Source organism: Centruroides vittatus, unplaced genomic scaffold (genome assembly GCF_030686945.1).
Source record: "Centruroides vittatus isolate TY-2023 unplaced genomic scaffold, ASM3068694v2 scaffold_324, whole genome shotgun sequence".
Taxonomy (NCBI): domain Eukaryota; kingdom Metazoa; phylum Arthropoda; class Arachnida; order Scorpiones; family Buthidae; genus Centruroides; species Centruroides vittatus.
Genome location: NW_027122701.1, coordinates 76,618 through 89,797, shown reverse-complemented (window position 1 = coordinate 89,797; position 13,180 = coordinate 76,618). Strand labels below are relative to the sequence as shown.

General features: G+C 37.7%; 1 protein-coding gene across 1 annotated transcript in view; it reads right to left on the bottom strand.

Annotated features, from left to right (window-relative positions):
- l(3)76BDm (trafficking protein particle complex subunit 8 homolog l(3)76BDm) overlaps positions 1 to 13,180 on the bottom strand; it is a 127,452-nt gene that overhangs the window by 98,121 nt on the left and 16,151 nt on the right. Inside the window, exons 2-3 of the mRNA XM_067286038.1 lie at positions 950 to 1,150; positions 779 to 868 (exon numbers count right to left, since the gene is read on the bottom strand). Of these exons, the coding sequence (XP_067142139.1) occupies positions 779 to 868; positions 950 to 1,150 (291 nt within the window). The remainder of the gene's footprint in view (positions 1 to 778; positions 869 to 949; positions 1,151 to 13,180) is intronic.

Genomic DNA, 13,180 nt, shown 5'->3' with positions numbered 1-13,180 from the left:
AATGTAAATAAAAAAAACTTTACAATTATTACTCATCCAAAAATTGCTCCCAAATATCTATTTCAGCAATCATGATTTTCAAATGTATGTTTAAAAAGCTAGAAAGTCCAAGCAGCTGATAACATGGGTGTAGCTTTTGTAACATAATATGAGTTAAAACAACAACTAAGACAGAAATGCTTCAAATAACAATATATCATATGCTAAGATTCCAGTTTTATGTAGCTTTCTGACTTACATCTTGAAATAAGAATATTGATTTAGTTGTTAAAATAGTAATAAAATATATAAGAACTAATGTCTTCAATTATATATTTATTTTATTAAAAAACACAATAAAAAGCAAGAAATAAATATTGTTAAATTTGTTTTAATAATAGAACATTTATCATAAATACATTAATGATTTGAAATTGTGAAAAGTGATACCTTGAAGACTATGTAATAATGGATCATTTTTATATTATCAATGAGAACTCATTTATTCCCACCCCATTTTAATATATTGTAATTAAATATTGGATCTAATATATTTCTAAAACTATTAAGTTTACATATTCAAAATCATCTTACTATTAATACTTGGAAGTTTCATCTATCAAAATTACTATGCTATTGCTCACCCTCTGACTTTTAATGGCAGTTTTCTGGTTTTCTACTGAACCTGCCTTATATAATTACTTTATATTTGATTTTTTTTATTATTATGAAAAAGAAAATGTTTAGCAGTAATTTATAAATTTTATATGAAAATATTTTCATCATTATTTAAGGATACAAGCTAAATAATGGTGTGTAAATTCATGTTCAGAGGGATACATTACTTGAAAAAATACTTCTCTATAGGCTTCAAACCATGGTGTGGAAGCTAAAATAGAAAAATAGTTACAGAAAATAAATTATTAAAAATTGAAGTAGTTTTGAAAATTAAAGAAATACAAATACTTACAAAAATATTTTAAGGAATAATTTCCATTATTTAGCCGGTTACATAATACATCATCTGTTGCAATTGTATAAGTATTTAAAACAGCATCATGCATCATTTTCTTTGCAGTTACTGGTGAAGGTGATTGATATTTCATATCTCTTACAATAATATGTAGACTTCTAATAGTAAAACTTATATTTGAAGGATCTCTAATTGTAACTGGAAATGGAAAATACAATAAATGAAAATTTCAATAAATAATAATATGAAATTTTAGAGAGAAAAATTTCAAGAAAAATTTATAATTATACTGAAAATGTTAAACTTTTCAGTTGTAATGTACAGTTTATGAAAACATTTTTTCATATATTCCATATTGTATGTCTAAACTTCCCTTTATATATGTTTAAAGTTATTAAAACTAACTGGAGAATAATCTAAACTTTATCTAACTTTTCACTCCAACATTAATTTTCTTTTTCAACTAACATTTTCAGATTCTTTATAACCATCCACACACTCCTCTAATTCAAATATATCAAATTTGATGCATTGGATTTCTTTAAGACCATTTATCAGTAATGTGTTTTGAATTAATTTGAATCAGCATTGTCATAGTTGCAATGTGTAGTTGAAAATAATTGCATCACAAATTTGTAAAAGCAAAAATTGCATCTTTTTTGCTGCTTTGTATGTTTCAAGTAACATGGCATATTTGTCATGGACTTGCTTAATGATTCTAGCCTTCTCTCATTGTACTATATATTGCCTTCCAATGCAAATTCAAATAATGCCATAGTATAGTCCTTTTTGAAGATATCATATTTATGTTCTTAAACTCTTTTGCTAAGTGTTCTTGAAATGTAGCTTACATATTCAATGCTAACAAGAAAGTTATTGTCTGTGGCAAGCGTTCTATATACCCCTGCCTTATGGGTTTCCTCTAATTGGAATAATTGTTCTAACAGGAGGCCATATCCACAAAGACATATACAAAAACCAATATCAAACCACCATACATCCCAGCACATTCAAATGACCCAATGAGATACAAAGTTGACATAAAGTTGACATAAAGTTGAATTTCCTGATAAGGAGAGCATATTCACATTACTCAGATATTAGCAACAGAAACAATTTCATTACATCAAGATTACAGCCAAAAGCCATATATACCATGAACAAACAAACACTGGACCAACTGATACTTGAACAAAAACCTCCCAAGGACACCCAAAAATCCCACAGCAACACCATCCAGGTAAAGACATAACACACACAATAAAATTATGACAAGAAACTTGAGAAGATATAATTAAAGAAAACCTAGATGGTAAGGGTCAAAGAACAATAGATTCCATATCAATACAGAATATGTAGGTTACACTTTGAGAACACTTGGCAAAAGAATCCAAGAATACAAATTATCTCCAAAACAACTATACCACAACATTATTGTCATTTGCATTGGAGGGAAGCTATGTAATACAATGAGATAAGGTTAGAATCATTAAGGAACTCCACAACTAAAGTGAAGCCAAATATGCTGAGTTACTCGAAATATACAAAGCAGCAAAAGGAAAATGTAACAATAAAAAAGACAAGTATTGCCAATGCATGGAAATTTGTGATAGAAAATAATGGCAGTGTAAGGCAACTAAAACAATGATGATTCAAATTAATTCAAAACCGTTACCAATAAACAGTCTTAAAGAAATAGAATGTGTAGTGAGTAGGAATCGCCAAGATTCATTGGTAAGGAGTACAAGGGCCGTACAAAAGAAATATCACACAAATACAAATTAAAGGACCAAAAAAAAAACTATTTATATATTTTGCAAAGATTCAATAATTAATACACTAGATCACTAATTACTATGATTACAATGACACTTAGCCTAATAATGATAATTACAGTATATACAAAGGCAAGTACATGTTGGGATCACCGTTACATGTTCATTGAATCTTGTTTATTCTAACAAGAAAAAAAAACAGAACTATACTTGAGTATGAATTATTTCCTTAATCTTCCTTCCTTAAACAACAGTCCTTCCACTCCGGATACAATCTTCCTCCCGATGCAAACGGATTTTCCCTTCATCCAAAAAAACACAGAGACAGTGTGTTGCCACTACTCTTCTCCTTTCCTTTCTAACCCTTCTGCTCAAGACCTCCTCACCTTATCCCTCGAAGCCTTCCTCTGGTGTGTTCTCGACAAGTCCTCTGATGAAAGAAAAGGTGGTTGCACACGTTGTACTCTCCTTTTTATAACCCCCGCCATCCAGGGCTTCCACCTTAGTCACGTGATGTCTTTACAACCAACACCGAGCCAACGAGTGGTTGTCAAGGACAGAGGCACACAACAAAGGGAATGTTTTACAAATAAACAGGTATCACGACAAGGAAGAAAATCAAATACAGAAATGGTACTGATATACAAAATACATAATTACAAAAAAAAAAAAAGAAACAATTTAGTGATGGAGCTACAAATGCATCAAATTTAATATATTCAAATTAGAAAAACCCAAATAAGGATTATAAAGAAACCCTAAAACATTAGAAAAAAAGGAAATTAGTGCTGAAATGAAAAAGTAGATAAAATTTATATTTTTTAATGAAAATTGTTATTTAATAGTATACATAAATATTAGTTTCTGTTGACAAAGTATATCATTGTACGTAATTAAATACAAGGGCAGTTTTCGTTTCAACCTCCAATGATCCATAAAACAAAGGGTTAATGTTACCTTAGGTAGCCAAAATGGCGGACCTTCCGGTAATCTCGATCTAGGATACTTAGTGACGTTGTAATGGAGGGAGCTGCAAACTATTGCGATGTGTTATGCAAATTAATACTAATGACGCATTTCGTGTTGAGTTATCGGCGGAAAGTAGTAACAAGTGTGATAAGGGTTGATTTGAGTGAATTTTGACTTTAGACGTGATTTTTTTTTCTTTTTTGAATTTTTGCATTTAATATTAATTGGTTAATTATGAGTGCTTTCAACATTTCTTCCCAAGAATTTTGAGCAGCGTGCACCACCCATAATTTCTATCAAGTGCTTGAATCAGAATTTTCCAAATTAGATATGGACCCCAGAATCAATAAAGGTTTTAAATTTGCGGTCAGTCTTGGATTACAGCATATTGAGGAAGTCTGTACGATTTGTTCGAATTCGTGCAAAATATTTTATCGACATGACCGAGATTCATGTGTAATGAGGTGCAAAAAATGTCGAAGAAATAGTTCGGCATTCAATGGAACCTTTAAAGGTAAATGTGGAAAAATATCATGGAGTAAAATATTATCTTTTATATGACATTGTATTGCATTGGAATGCTCTTCGACCACCTCAGGTATTGCTGTAGTTATTTTTAATAAGGCTGCTGTCGACTGGTCCAACCATATACGTTTTATTATGCTAGTAGCTTTGCACAATATGACATCGTTTAAAATCGGAGGTCTGAAGAAAACTGTCGAAGTTGATGAAACTGTTATATGTAAACGAAAATATGAAAAAGGCTGCAAACTAAAAAGTACGAAATGGGTTGTAGGGGGATTATGTTGAAAAGACAAAAGCTGTTGGTTAATGTAACCCTTGGTGCCAAGATGGTGCCTTGTCTCTGATTCCAGCAAGGAAACAGTGGGACGCACGTTCTAACCTAACCTAACCTAACCTATTCTAATAAATTCCCATAATTATTAGCAACCAAATTATTACAATAGGTTAGGTTAGGTTAGAACGTGCTGTTTCCTTGCTGGAATCAGAGACGAGTCGCCATCTTGGCACCAAGGGTTACATTAACCAAGCTGGGTTATCTGTCAAGTAAACGATCGTTCCGAAATCACGTTAAATTGGATTATACCGAAATTTGTTAATTCAGAAAGCTTGGTCCTAACTGATGAATGGAAAGGCTACAACAACATAGACGATTTAGAAGGCATCGAAATAGAGCACAGGACAGTTAATCACTCCTAAATTTCATTAACCCCATAACAGGAGACCATACTCAAAATATAGAAAGGCTATGGGAATATTTAAAAAATAAAAAAAACCTACCAAAGCATTACACCGAGGATCTGTCCGACTCGTACATGTATTCCTTTATGTATAAAAAGTTTTGTGATTGGCCGTCCAAAAAACCCAGGGAAAAGTTCTACACATTTGTGAATCATTTAAGTAAGATATATCCCGGTTCTGGACGAATTCCTTTGTGGAAAGAACCCAAGACAGTCCCTGCAGCCCCAGTTTCTAATATTAAGAAAAGAGTAAAAAAGGTGGTAAAAGAAAAGGGGAAGAAAAGAGAAGGAGGCAATATTACTACTGATAAGTTTGATAAAAGTAAGAATGAGGGCGGAAAAAAGAAGAGAAAGACAAGTAGTCAAACAGAAGCCACTTTTGTCGAATCCAAGCATCAGAAAAAAAAAAGAACAACAACATGCACAATAACGTAAGTAATAACATTGTATTTATTATTTATTTTTATATATTTTTTAATATTTCGAAATAGTATTTATTTTAAAAAAATCCTTAAATTCTAAAATCAGGATTTAGTATTTAATAAATCGCGGAGTATATCATATGCATATTTGCTCCATCATAAAACGCAGTCAAGATGGCCGCCATCTTGACGTCACTAAGTATCCTGGATCAAGATTACCAGAAGGTCTGCCATCTTGGCTACCTAAGGTAACATTAACCAAAGACAAGTGTAAATAACAAAATGAATTTATTACCAAAAGTTAGGTACAAACACAGTTACTTTTCAACATAAAGATTGAGGCATTTGTCATATTTGTGGACGAACTTTGCAATCCCCTCTTCATAGAATGTTGCTGCCAGTAACTTGAGATGGACCTTAATGTTGTTTTGAAGATCGTCATTAGTCTTGAACCTCTGCCCTCTTGGCTCAGTTCAGCAAAGAGGTGGAAGTCACTTGGTGCTAAATCAGGGCTATACGCTAGCTGTTCGAAAAGTTCCCATCGAAATTGCTGAAGAAACTGTTTAGTTACAGCAGCACTGTGAGGTCAGGCGTTGTCATGAATCAGAAGAACTCCAGAAGTCAGCATGCCTCTTCTTTTGTTCTGAATGGCTCTCTGCAGTCATCGCAAAGTTTTGCAACAAACAGCTGCATTGATCCTAGTCTCCGGTTCCATAAACTCAACAAGCAACACACCTTTTTGGTCCCAAAACATGGTAGCCATAACCTTCGTATTATTGAAGGTTTGTTTGAACTTTTTCAGTTTGTTTAGCGAGTTTGAGTGCATCCATTGTCATGACTGTTGTTTGTTTCAGGGGTGACATATTGAATCTGTTTCATCTTCAGTCACAATTGATGTCAAAAAATTGTCACCTTCAGCCTCATAACGAGTGAGGAACATCAGCCCTGCTGCCATTCAGCAACTTTTGTGGTCATCAGACAATACTTTTGGAACGAATCAAGTGCACAGTTTTTGTAGTGTAGGTCAGTGATTCTCAAACTTTTTCGATCCACCGCCTCCTTTGTTCCATAAAGTTATACCCAACGCCCCCCGTGTGAGAAAGGATTGGAAATATTCTTAGGAAAACTTTTCTATGAATCTCACACTTTGTGCCCTTACCGTACATTGTTCTCGACATCTGAAAACCATTAAATGCAATGTTTCCTTTTATCTGTTTGACAGTCAGTCAGTCAGTCAAATAATCTTTATTCTCTGGCACCGCTGAGCACAGCCAGGCAGAAATACAAAAAGTACATAGTAGATACATGCCGTTAGTCATACAAGGGATACAATAAAATGGCAGAGAAAAGGGAAATAAAATAAAATAAAATAAATAACATAAATGAATTAAAATAAAAAAGAATAAAAATTAAATAAATGATTAAAAAAAATAAAAGTGCACTATAACTAAAATAAAATTACTGTACATCAAAGCCTAAATGCTGTAATAGCAGAGCAAGGCATGTAAAAACATTGGCATCAAGGCTAGAGTGAATCGGATCACAAGAGAGCAGGTCAACGGATCCCACATCTAATGGAGTAGAGTGCAACAAATTTCTTTAACAAGTTAAAGTTGCTGTTGTTTTGTAGAAAAAAATCAGGCTTTACTGGCCAGTCTAGATTGCTTATATTGGCATGCTGCATGCACTGATGCCTAATGTCATCCAGCATAGGACAGTTGTATAAATAGTGCATGACACCGTCCCGCACCCCACAGAGCTGACAGCAGTCAGAATTAGAATGGTGAAACCTTTTCAGGTAAGCACGAAAGCGCCCGTGTTCAGTCAAAAATTGGACTAAATCATGTGTGGGTTGAATCCATTTGCTTTGAATACGTTCCTTGACCTTTGGGATAAAACGTCTTGTTATGTGTTGTTCTGGGATCTTGTCCCAATCCAGTTGCCAGGTCTCCAAGGCATTGTCCCAGATAAGGTATTTAAGTCTTGACTTAGGAATGAGATTGTAGGCAGGAGGGGTATCAGGATTAGGCGTTACGTTTCGTGCCAGAAAGTCAGCCCGTTCATTACCCGGAATGCCGCTGTGTCCTTTGATCCAATTGATGGCATATTTGTTAAAAGACGTAGAAGCTGCAGCGAAGATGTCGTTCGCAACAGGGTGAGTGTTATCTTTATTCCCCAAAACAGCAACAGTCGCAGCACTGTCTGTGAAGATGTTTATCAGTTTGTTCACAAAGTTAGTGTTGCACCAGTTGATTGCCATCAGCACAGCAAAGATCTCAGCTTGGAAGACAGAGCATTCTGGGTGTAGAGCAAAGGAATTATTGTAGACCTCTTCACCGGCCTGAAAGATCACAAAGGCACTTGCCGTGCCATCCGTCGATTTGGATCCATCTGTAAAAGCTTCAATCTCTGTAGAGGTAACGCGAGGAGAGAGTCCCTTCCTTAAAGCAGGATGTGGGAGTGTAGATACAGGCCTGTCTAATTCAAACATGGTGGCATTAAAGATGGTTCCATTAATATCAACATCCCTGCCCCTAGAGATACAGAAACGTTTGCTATTAAATTGGAGAAACTGTAGGATGGGGAGCTTCCCAGCCACAACAGGGAGGGCTGCATTTGAAACAGTGGAATAGCACCTGGTAAGTCGTAATAAGGCAATCCGTTGTGCAGACCTCAGAAGCCGATGGTTATGAGATTGAGAGGCAGCAGCGCTCCAAACAGCAGATGCATATGAAATGGTTGGTAAAAACAGGCAATCATATATGGCATTAGTTGCCTCAAGACCGAGGCCCCAATTACATCTAGCGACCCTTAAAAGACCATTAAAGGTCAAGTTACTTCGACTAGTAATGTGTTTTATATGCTGTTTCCAAGAGAGTTTATGATCAATCACAACCCCAAGGAAAGTGAGATGACTTACAACCTTTATCGATTCATTACGAAACCTGATACAAGGTACACGTCTGTAAAGATCGGAGGCACCCGGAGAGGAGAAAACGATTCCCTTAGTTTTTGCCATGTTAAAACTGAGTTTATTACTCATACCCCAGTTGTACACTTTCTTAAGAATGTCAGTAGCTGCCCTTTCTATGTAGTTTCTTGATGGAGCAGGAAAAACCAAGAAGGCATCGTCTGCATATGCATAGACACGACATTGGTAGCCGAAATCAGTACGGAAGAAGTTATCGAATAAAATATCCCAGAACAGGGGCCCACAAACAGACCCCTGTGGACAGCCACGTTGTAGCTTACGTGTAAATTGAAGATGCCCCAGAGAGATAATTGCTTCTCTATCCTTAAAATAATTAGCAGCAAGATGGAATAAGTTAGCCGGACAATTGCTCTCACCCAATCTGCGTAAAATTTGCGGCCACCAGGCCGAATTGAATGCATTTTTCAGATCTAGGCTGAGGCCAAAGACAAATTTGTTGCTTCGTAGCAAATGTTTGATGTGCCCAACTAAGTCCATCAATGCATCAACAGCTCCACGCTGGCACCGGAAACCATATTGGGAATCATGGAACAGTCCTCTGGATTCCCAAAACCAATAAATGCGATTAAAAAGGAGCCTATCTAAGATCTTCCCCAAGATTGACAACAAGGAGATATTTCGCATGTTTTGAATGTCAACAGGTTTTCCCCGATTTTTCGGAATTAAAACAAAAAGAGCCCTCTTCCATGGCTGAGGGAAGATACCGAACTTGAGGCAAAAGTTGAGAATGCTGAGAAGTAGATCTGGGCAGGTTTTCCATATTGTTAGAATAATGTCTTTGTTTATCCCATCTAGACCCGTGGCTTTGTTCCTTGGGAGACGGTTTATAGAGTCATTGACCTCAGAAAAGGTAAAAGGCGGGTCATCCTCTGAGAGCTCACCATCATTCCTGCATCTTCTAATTGCAGAGTGCTCGGGAGTGTCCTCCACGAGGGAGTCAGAAGGACAGAAATAATCGAAAAGGCCGGAAACTGTGGTCTCAAGACTGGCAGGGCTGTCAATATTACTACTAAAAAAACTAGGAGTTTTGAGTTTGTTTACACATAGCTTATATATAAACCCCCATGGGTCTTTACCTGCACCTGCGCAGAAGGACTTCCAAGAATCAAGTTTTGCCTTCTTAATGGCCTCCTTATACCCTCTCTGGTAAGAGAGGTACTGCATTCGCAGTTCCTCCCTCCTTTGATCATGACATCTCTGAAATACCCTGCGCAGTCTGTTGTTGTTCTGGCGCATAAGAGATAAATCCGAATTCCACCATGGAGTTATCCGTTTTTTGTTCTTCCTCCTAGGAATGGATTCCACGCATGCAGAAGAGATTTGGATAATAGCTGACTCAATATAGGCTTTGGCCTCAGTATGTGATACAATCCTAGATGAAGGTCTGCCGATTTGCTGAATAGTGTCCTGAAATTTGCACCAATCAGCTGCCTTGGTATTGAAAGCATTCTTATTGTTCGAAGCTTCTGCAACCTGCAAATTATTGCAGCCTAGATTATAGGTTATACACTCGTGGTCAGAGAGGCAGTCAAAAATGCCTACCTGCCAATCCTGAATAACAGAGCAGAGGCCTTTAGAACAGATGGTCAGGTCAATCCAAGAATGACCATTAGATGACGAAAAGGTTGGTGGAGAGTCTGGGTCATTAACAACCAGAAGGCCATGTGCAGCAATAAAGTTCTCCATGGCCTCACCCCTGCCGTCTCTATACTCGCCCCCCCAAGTAGGCGAATGCGCATTAAAGTCACCCGAAATTAAAAATCTATGGTTACTGAAATGAGTCACAGCCGACTCCAAGTTCTGAATGGTTTCATAGATATCTGACTTACTCGAGCAATAGACGTTGAAGATGATAATGTGTAAATCAGGAAGGCAGACCTCGATACAAATGCAGGTAGATGAACAAAACTTTGGGTGGGAGATAATGGCCAAGGTAGGGTTAGTAACAATGACTGCGGCCCACGGTCGTTCATCCTGGCTCTGAATGATAATGTCTTTGTTGCTAAAACAAGCTACCCTATTCTTGCGACAATAGGGCTCCTGCACTAAAGCGATATCATAGTTGTTAATCTCCTGTCGGAGCTGAGAGCTGGCAGAGATCGCTCGTTCCAGATTAATCTGTACAATGCGTAGTTGAGAGTTGCTACGGCAAGTGTCAGTATTTCTGTTAGATGCCATAGTCTATTCTGGCAAGGAGCTGTGTTCTTGATCGAATAAAGGCAGGACAGACTTTATCGAGCGCATTATGATCTATTTTCTTATTATTCTCTCTAATGCAGTTCATACATTTTGGAGTTTCTGTTTTCTTATCGCAATCTTTGAAGGCGTGATTGCCTCCACACTGACTGCATGTACGATCTTCTGCATCGCAATTCTTGGCGAAATGCCCAAATTTAAGGCATTTGAAACATTGATTCGATGGGAGAAAGTCTACAACACTACACCTAGTCCACTGCAAGTTCACCTTCTCCTCTTTTAGGAGGAAACACCTGAGGTCCGGTGAGACCTCTGCAATCCAAGAAACGAAAGTGGTACTATGCTGTCCAATTGGAAAACGCACTCTAATTTTCTCCAGAAATGTTTCTCTGGAATATAACACGGCAACCCGGCTGTTCTGCTCATAAATGGCATCTAAGAGCTGGTCCCTCTCAATAGATTTAGGTACCGAGCTAATCTTGATTAGTGGGCGTCTCTTTTTCGGAATAACTGAACGTAAACCGGAAACCTCAGAAACAGCATTACATAAAATTCCCACATCTGCTCTACATCCCAAATCAACAGCAATCCCGCCTTTTTGAATACGGCGTATTTTCTGAACACCTATTTTTAAGCTATGCGGATTGATTCCAGAAGTTAGGACCTTTCTGGTAAGCTCAGAGTCGTTAGACTCAGGGTTACTGTACACCAGTACAGTGTGACAAGATTTGGAAGGCACTGAAACTGAATCCAAGGGTAGAGCAGGAAGCTTAACAGCGTCACTATAAAGCCCGGGTGCCCTGGATACCACCGGCCCTGAAGCCGGCACAACCTGCTGCACTCCACGAACGGTTTCCAACACCTCAGAGATAACAGCGTCCGTTCTCTCTGCATGTGCAGCAAATGCATCAGTGAGATCACCAACCGCCGACCCCGACGCTGGAACAACCCGCTGCAATCCACGAACGGCCTCTAAGACCTCAGAGAAAACCGCCCCAGTCCTCTCAGCATGTGCAGTAAACGCGCCATCGAGATCACCCTTGGTGATAAGCGAATCCAACCGAGTGTCAATGGAATCAAGAACAGAACAAGTTGACACTGTGGAACTCGCTAGATCAATCAACCGCTGGAACTGAACAGTTATAAACCGCGAATGGGCTCCTGAGCCCAACTTCCTATTTCTATTTCTAGCAAGATAACCCTTAAGCTCATCGAGGAGCTTGAGCGCCTCGTCAAGAAATTTCGATGAGTTGCCCGTCGCCATCAAACACTCACAAAAGTACTAAGTAACGCAAGCTACCCTGATTCCGATCAAGACTGTAGTCTTGCAACGAAAACACGACAACACAAATGAAAGCTTAACTAATAAATTACAAGAATGTACTCTTAAGTGCAAACTAGCTTAACTTAACTATATATATAAGAAAGAAAGAAAGAAAGAAAAATTGAACGAAAGATAAATGCGGCAATGAGAATAAAAACGTTAGAAAATCGTTAAGATTTAAAGCGGACCGTTAGAAAGAACGTTAAACGGCTCTAACGGTCGTTTTACATTTGAAAATTTCCCATAAAAGCTTATATAAAATCTAAAACTCGCCGTAACTCGATATATAATTAATCTATCCTAACCCAACCTTAGGGGCAACTAAATGAAGCATAGCGTAAAAAAACCCCCCGGTGCCACCTCCCAAAAAAAAACCTTCCCACAACTTAGAAACGATCGAAAACCAAGGACTTAGAAATTAATCTACTCCCCCAAATTAAGATATTGAGACAAAAAGTATATTGAACGAACCGGGTTGACGTACTGGACGAGATGGTAGTCCACAAGCCCGTGGTAATCCAAAATAAACTGGCGAAACTAACGGTTAAAACTAGAGTTTGCACAGACACAACCTTACTTCCCTATCCGTTTGACAGAGGAAAGGAAACTTTTACCTTTGATCACCGTTCAGTACCCTGCCTCCAGCGCCCCCCTAGATTTACTCACCGCCCACAAGGGGGCGTTATCGCCCACTTTGAGAAACGCTGGTATAGGTGATCTGTTATGACCCAGTAAACAGATGATCTTGAAACTTCAGGAAATTCCACACAGAACTCACTTATGGTAAATCTGTATTTTTCAAACCACTTTGTCAACTCGTTGAACAATGTCTTCTGTTGTGACAGACTTGCATCCTTGTTCCCCTTCATCATGAACATCAGTTCAGCCTTCTTTAAATTTCCTACACCATTCATGCACAACACCATCACTTAAAAGTTTTCACCATATACTATATTTCATTCTTCAATGAATTTTGTAGCACTATTCCCTTCTGCTTGAAGAAACCAAATTACACTACACAACTCACACTTGGCAGAGAGTCAATTGTAGCAGCCACATTTAAATACCTGCAATTAAGCTTACAATGGCATAATGACAGAAGTGATAGTGGCTACAGTGGAGGAGATGCACAATTGCCCTCTGCGCATACTCACCTCCTTCCACTTGATTGGCTGTTTACCTGCACGATCAGAGGTTGAAACAAAAGCCACCTATGTAAGTATGTTGATAAATTTTAGCTGTGTTGTTAAGCTATTAGTTTTAATAAAGCTGATAAAAAATATACAAT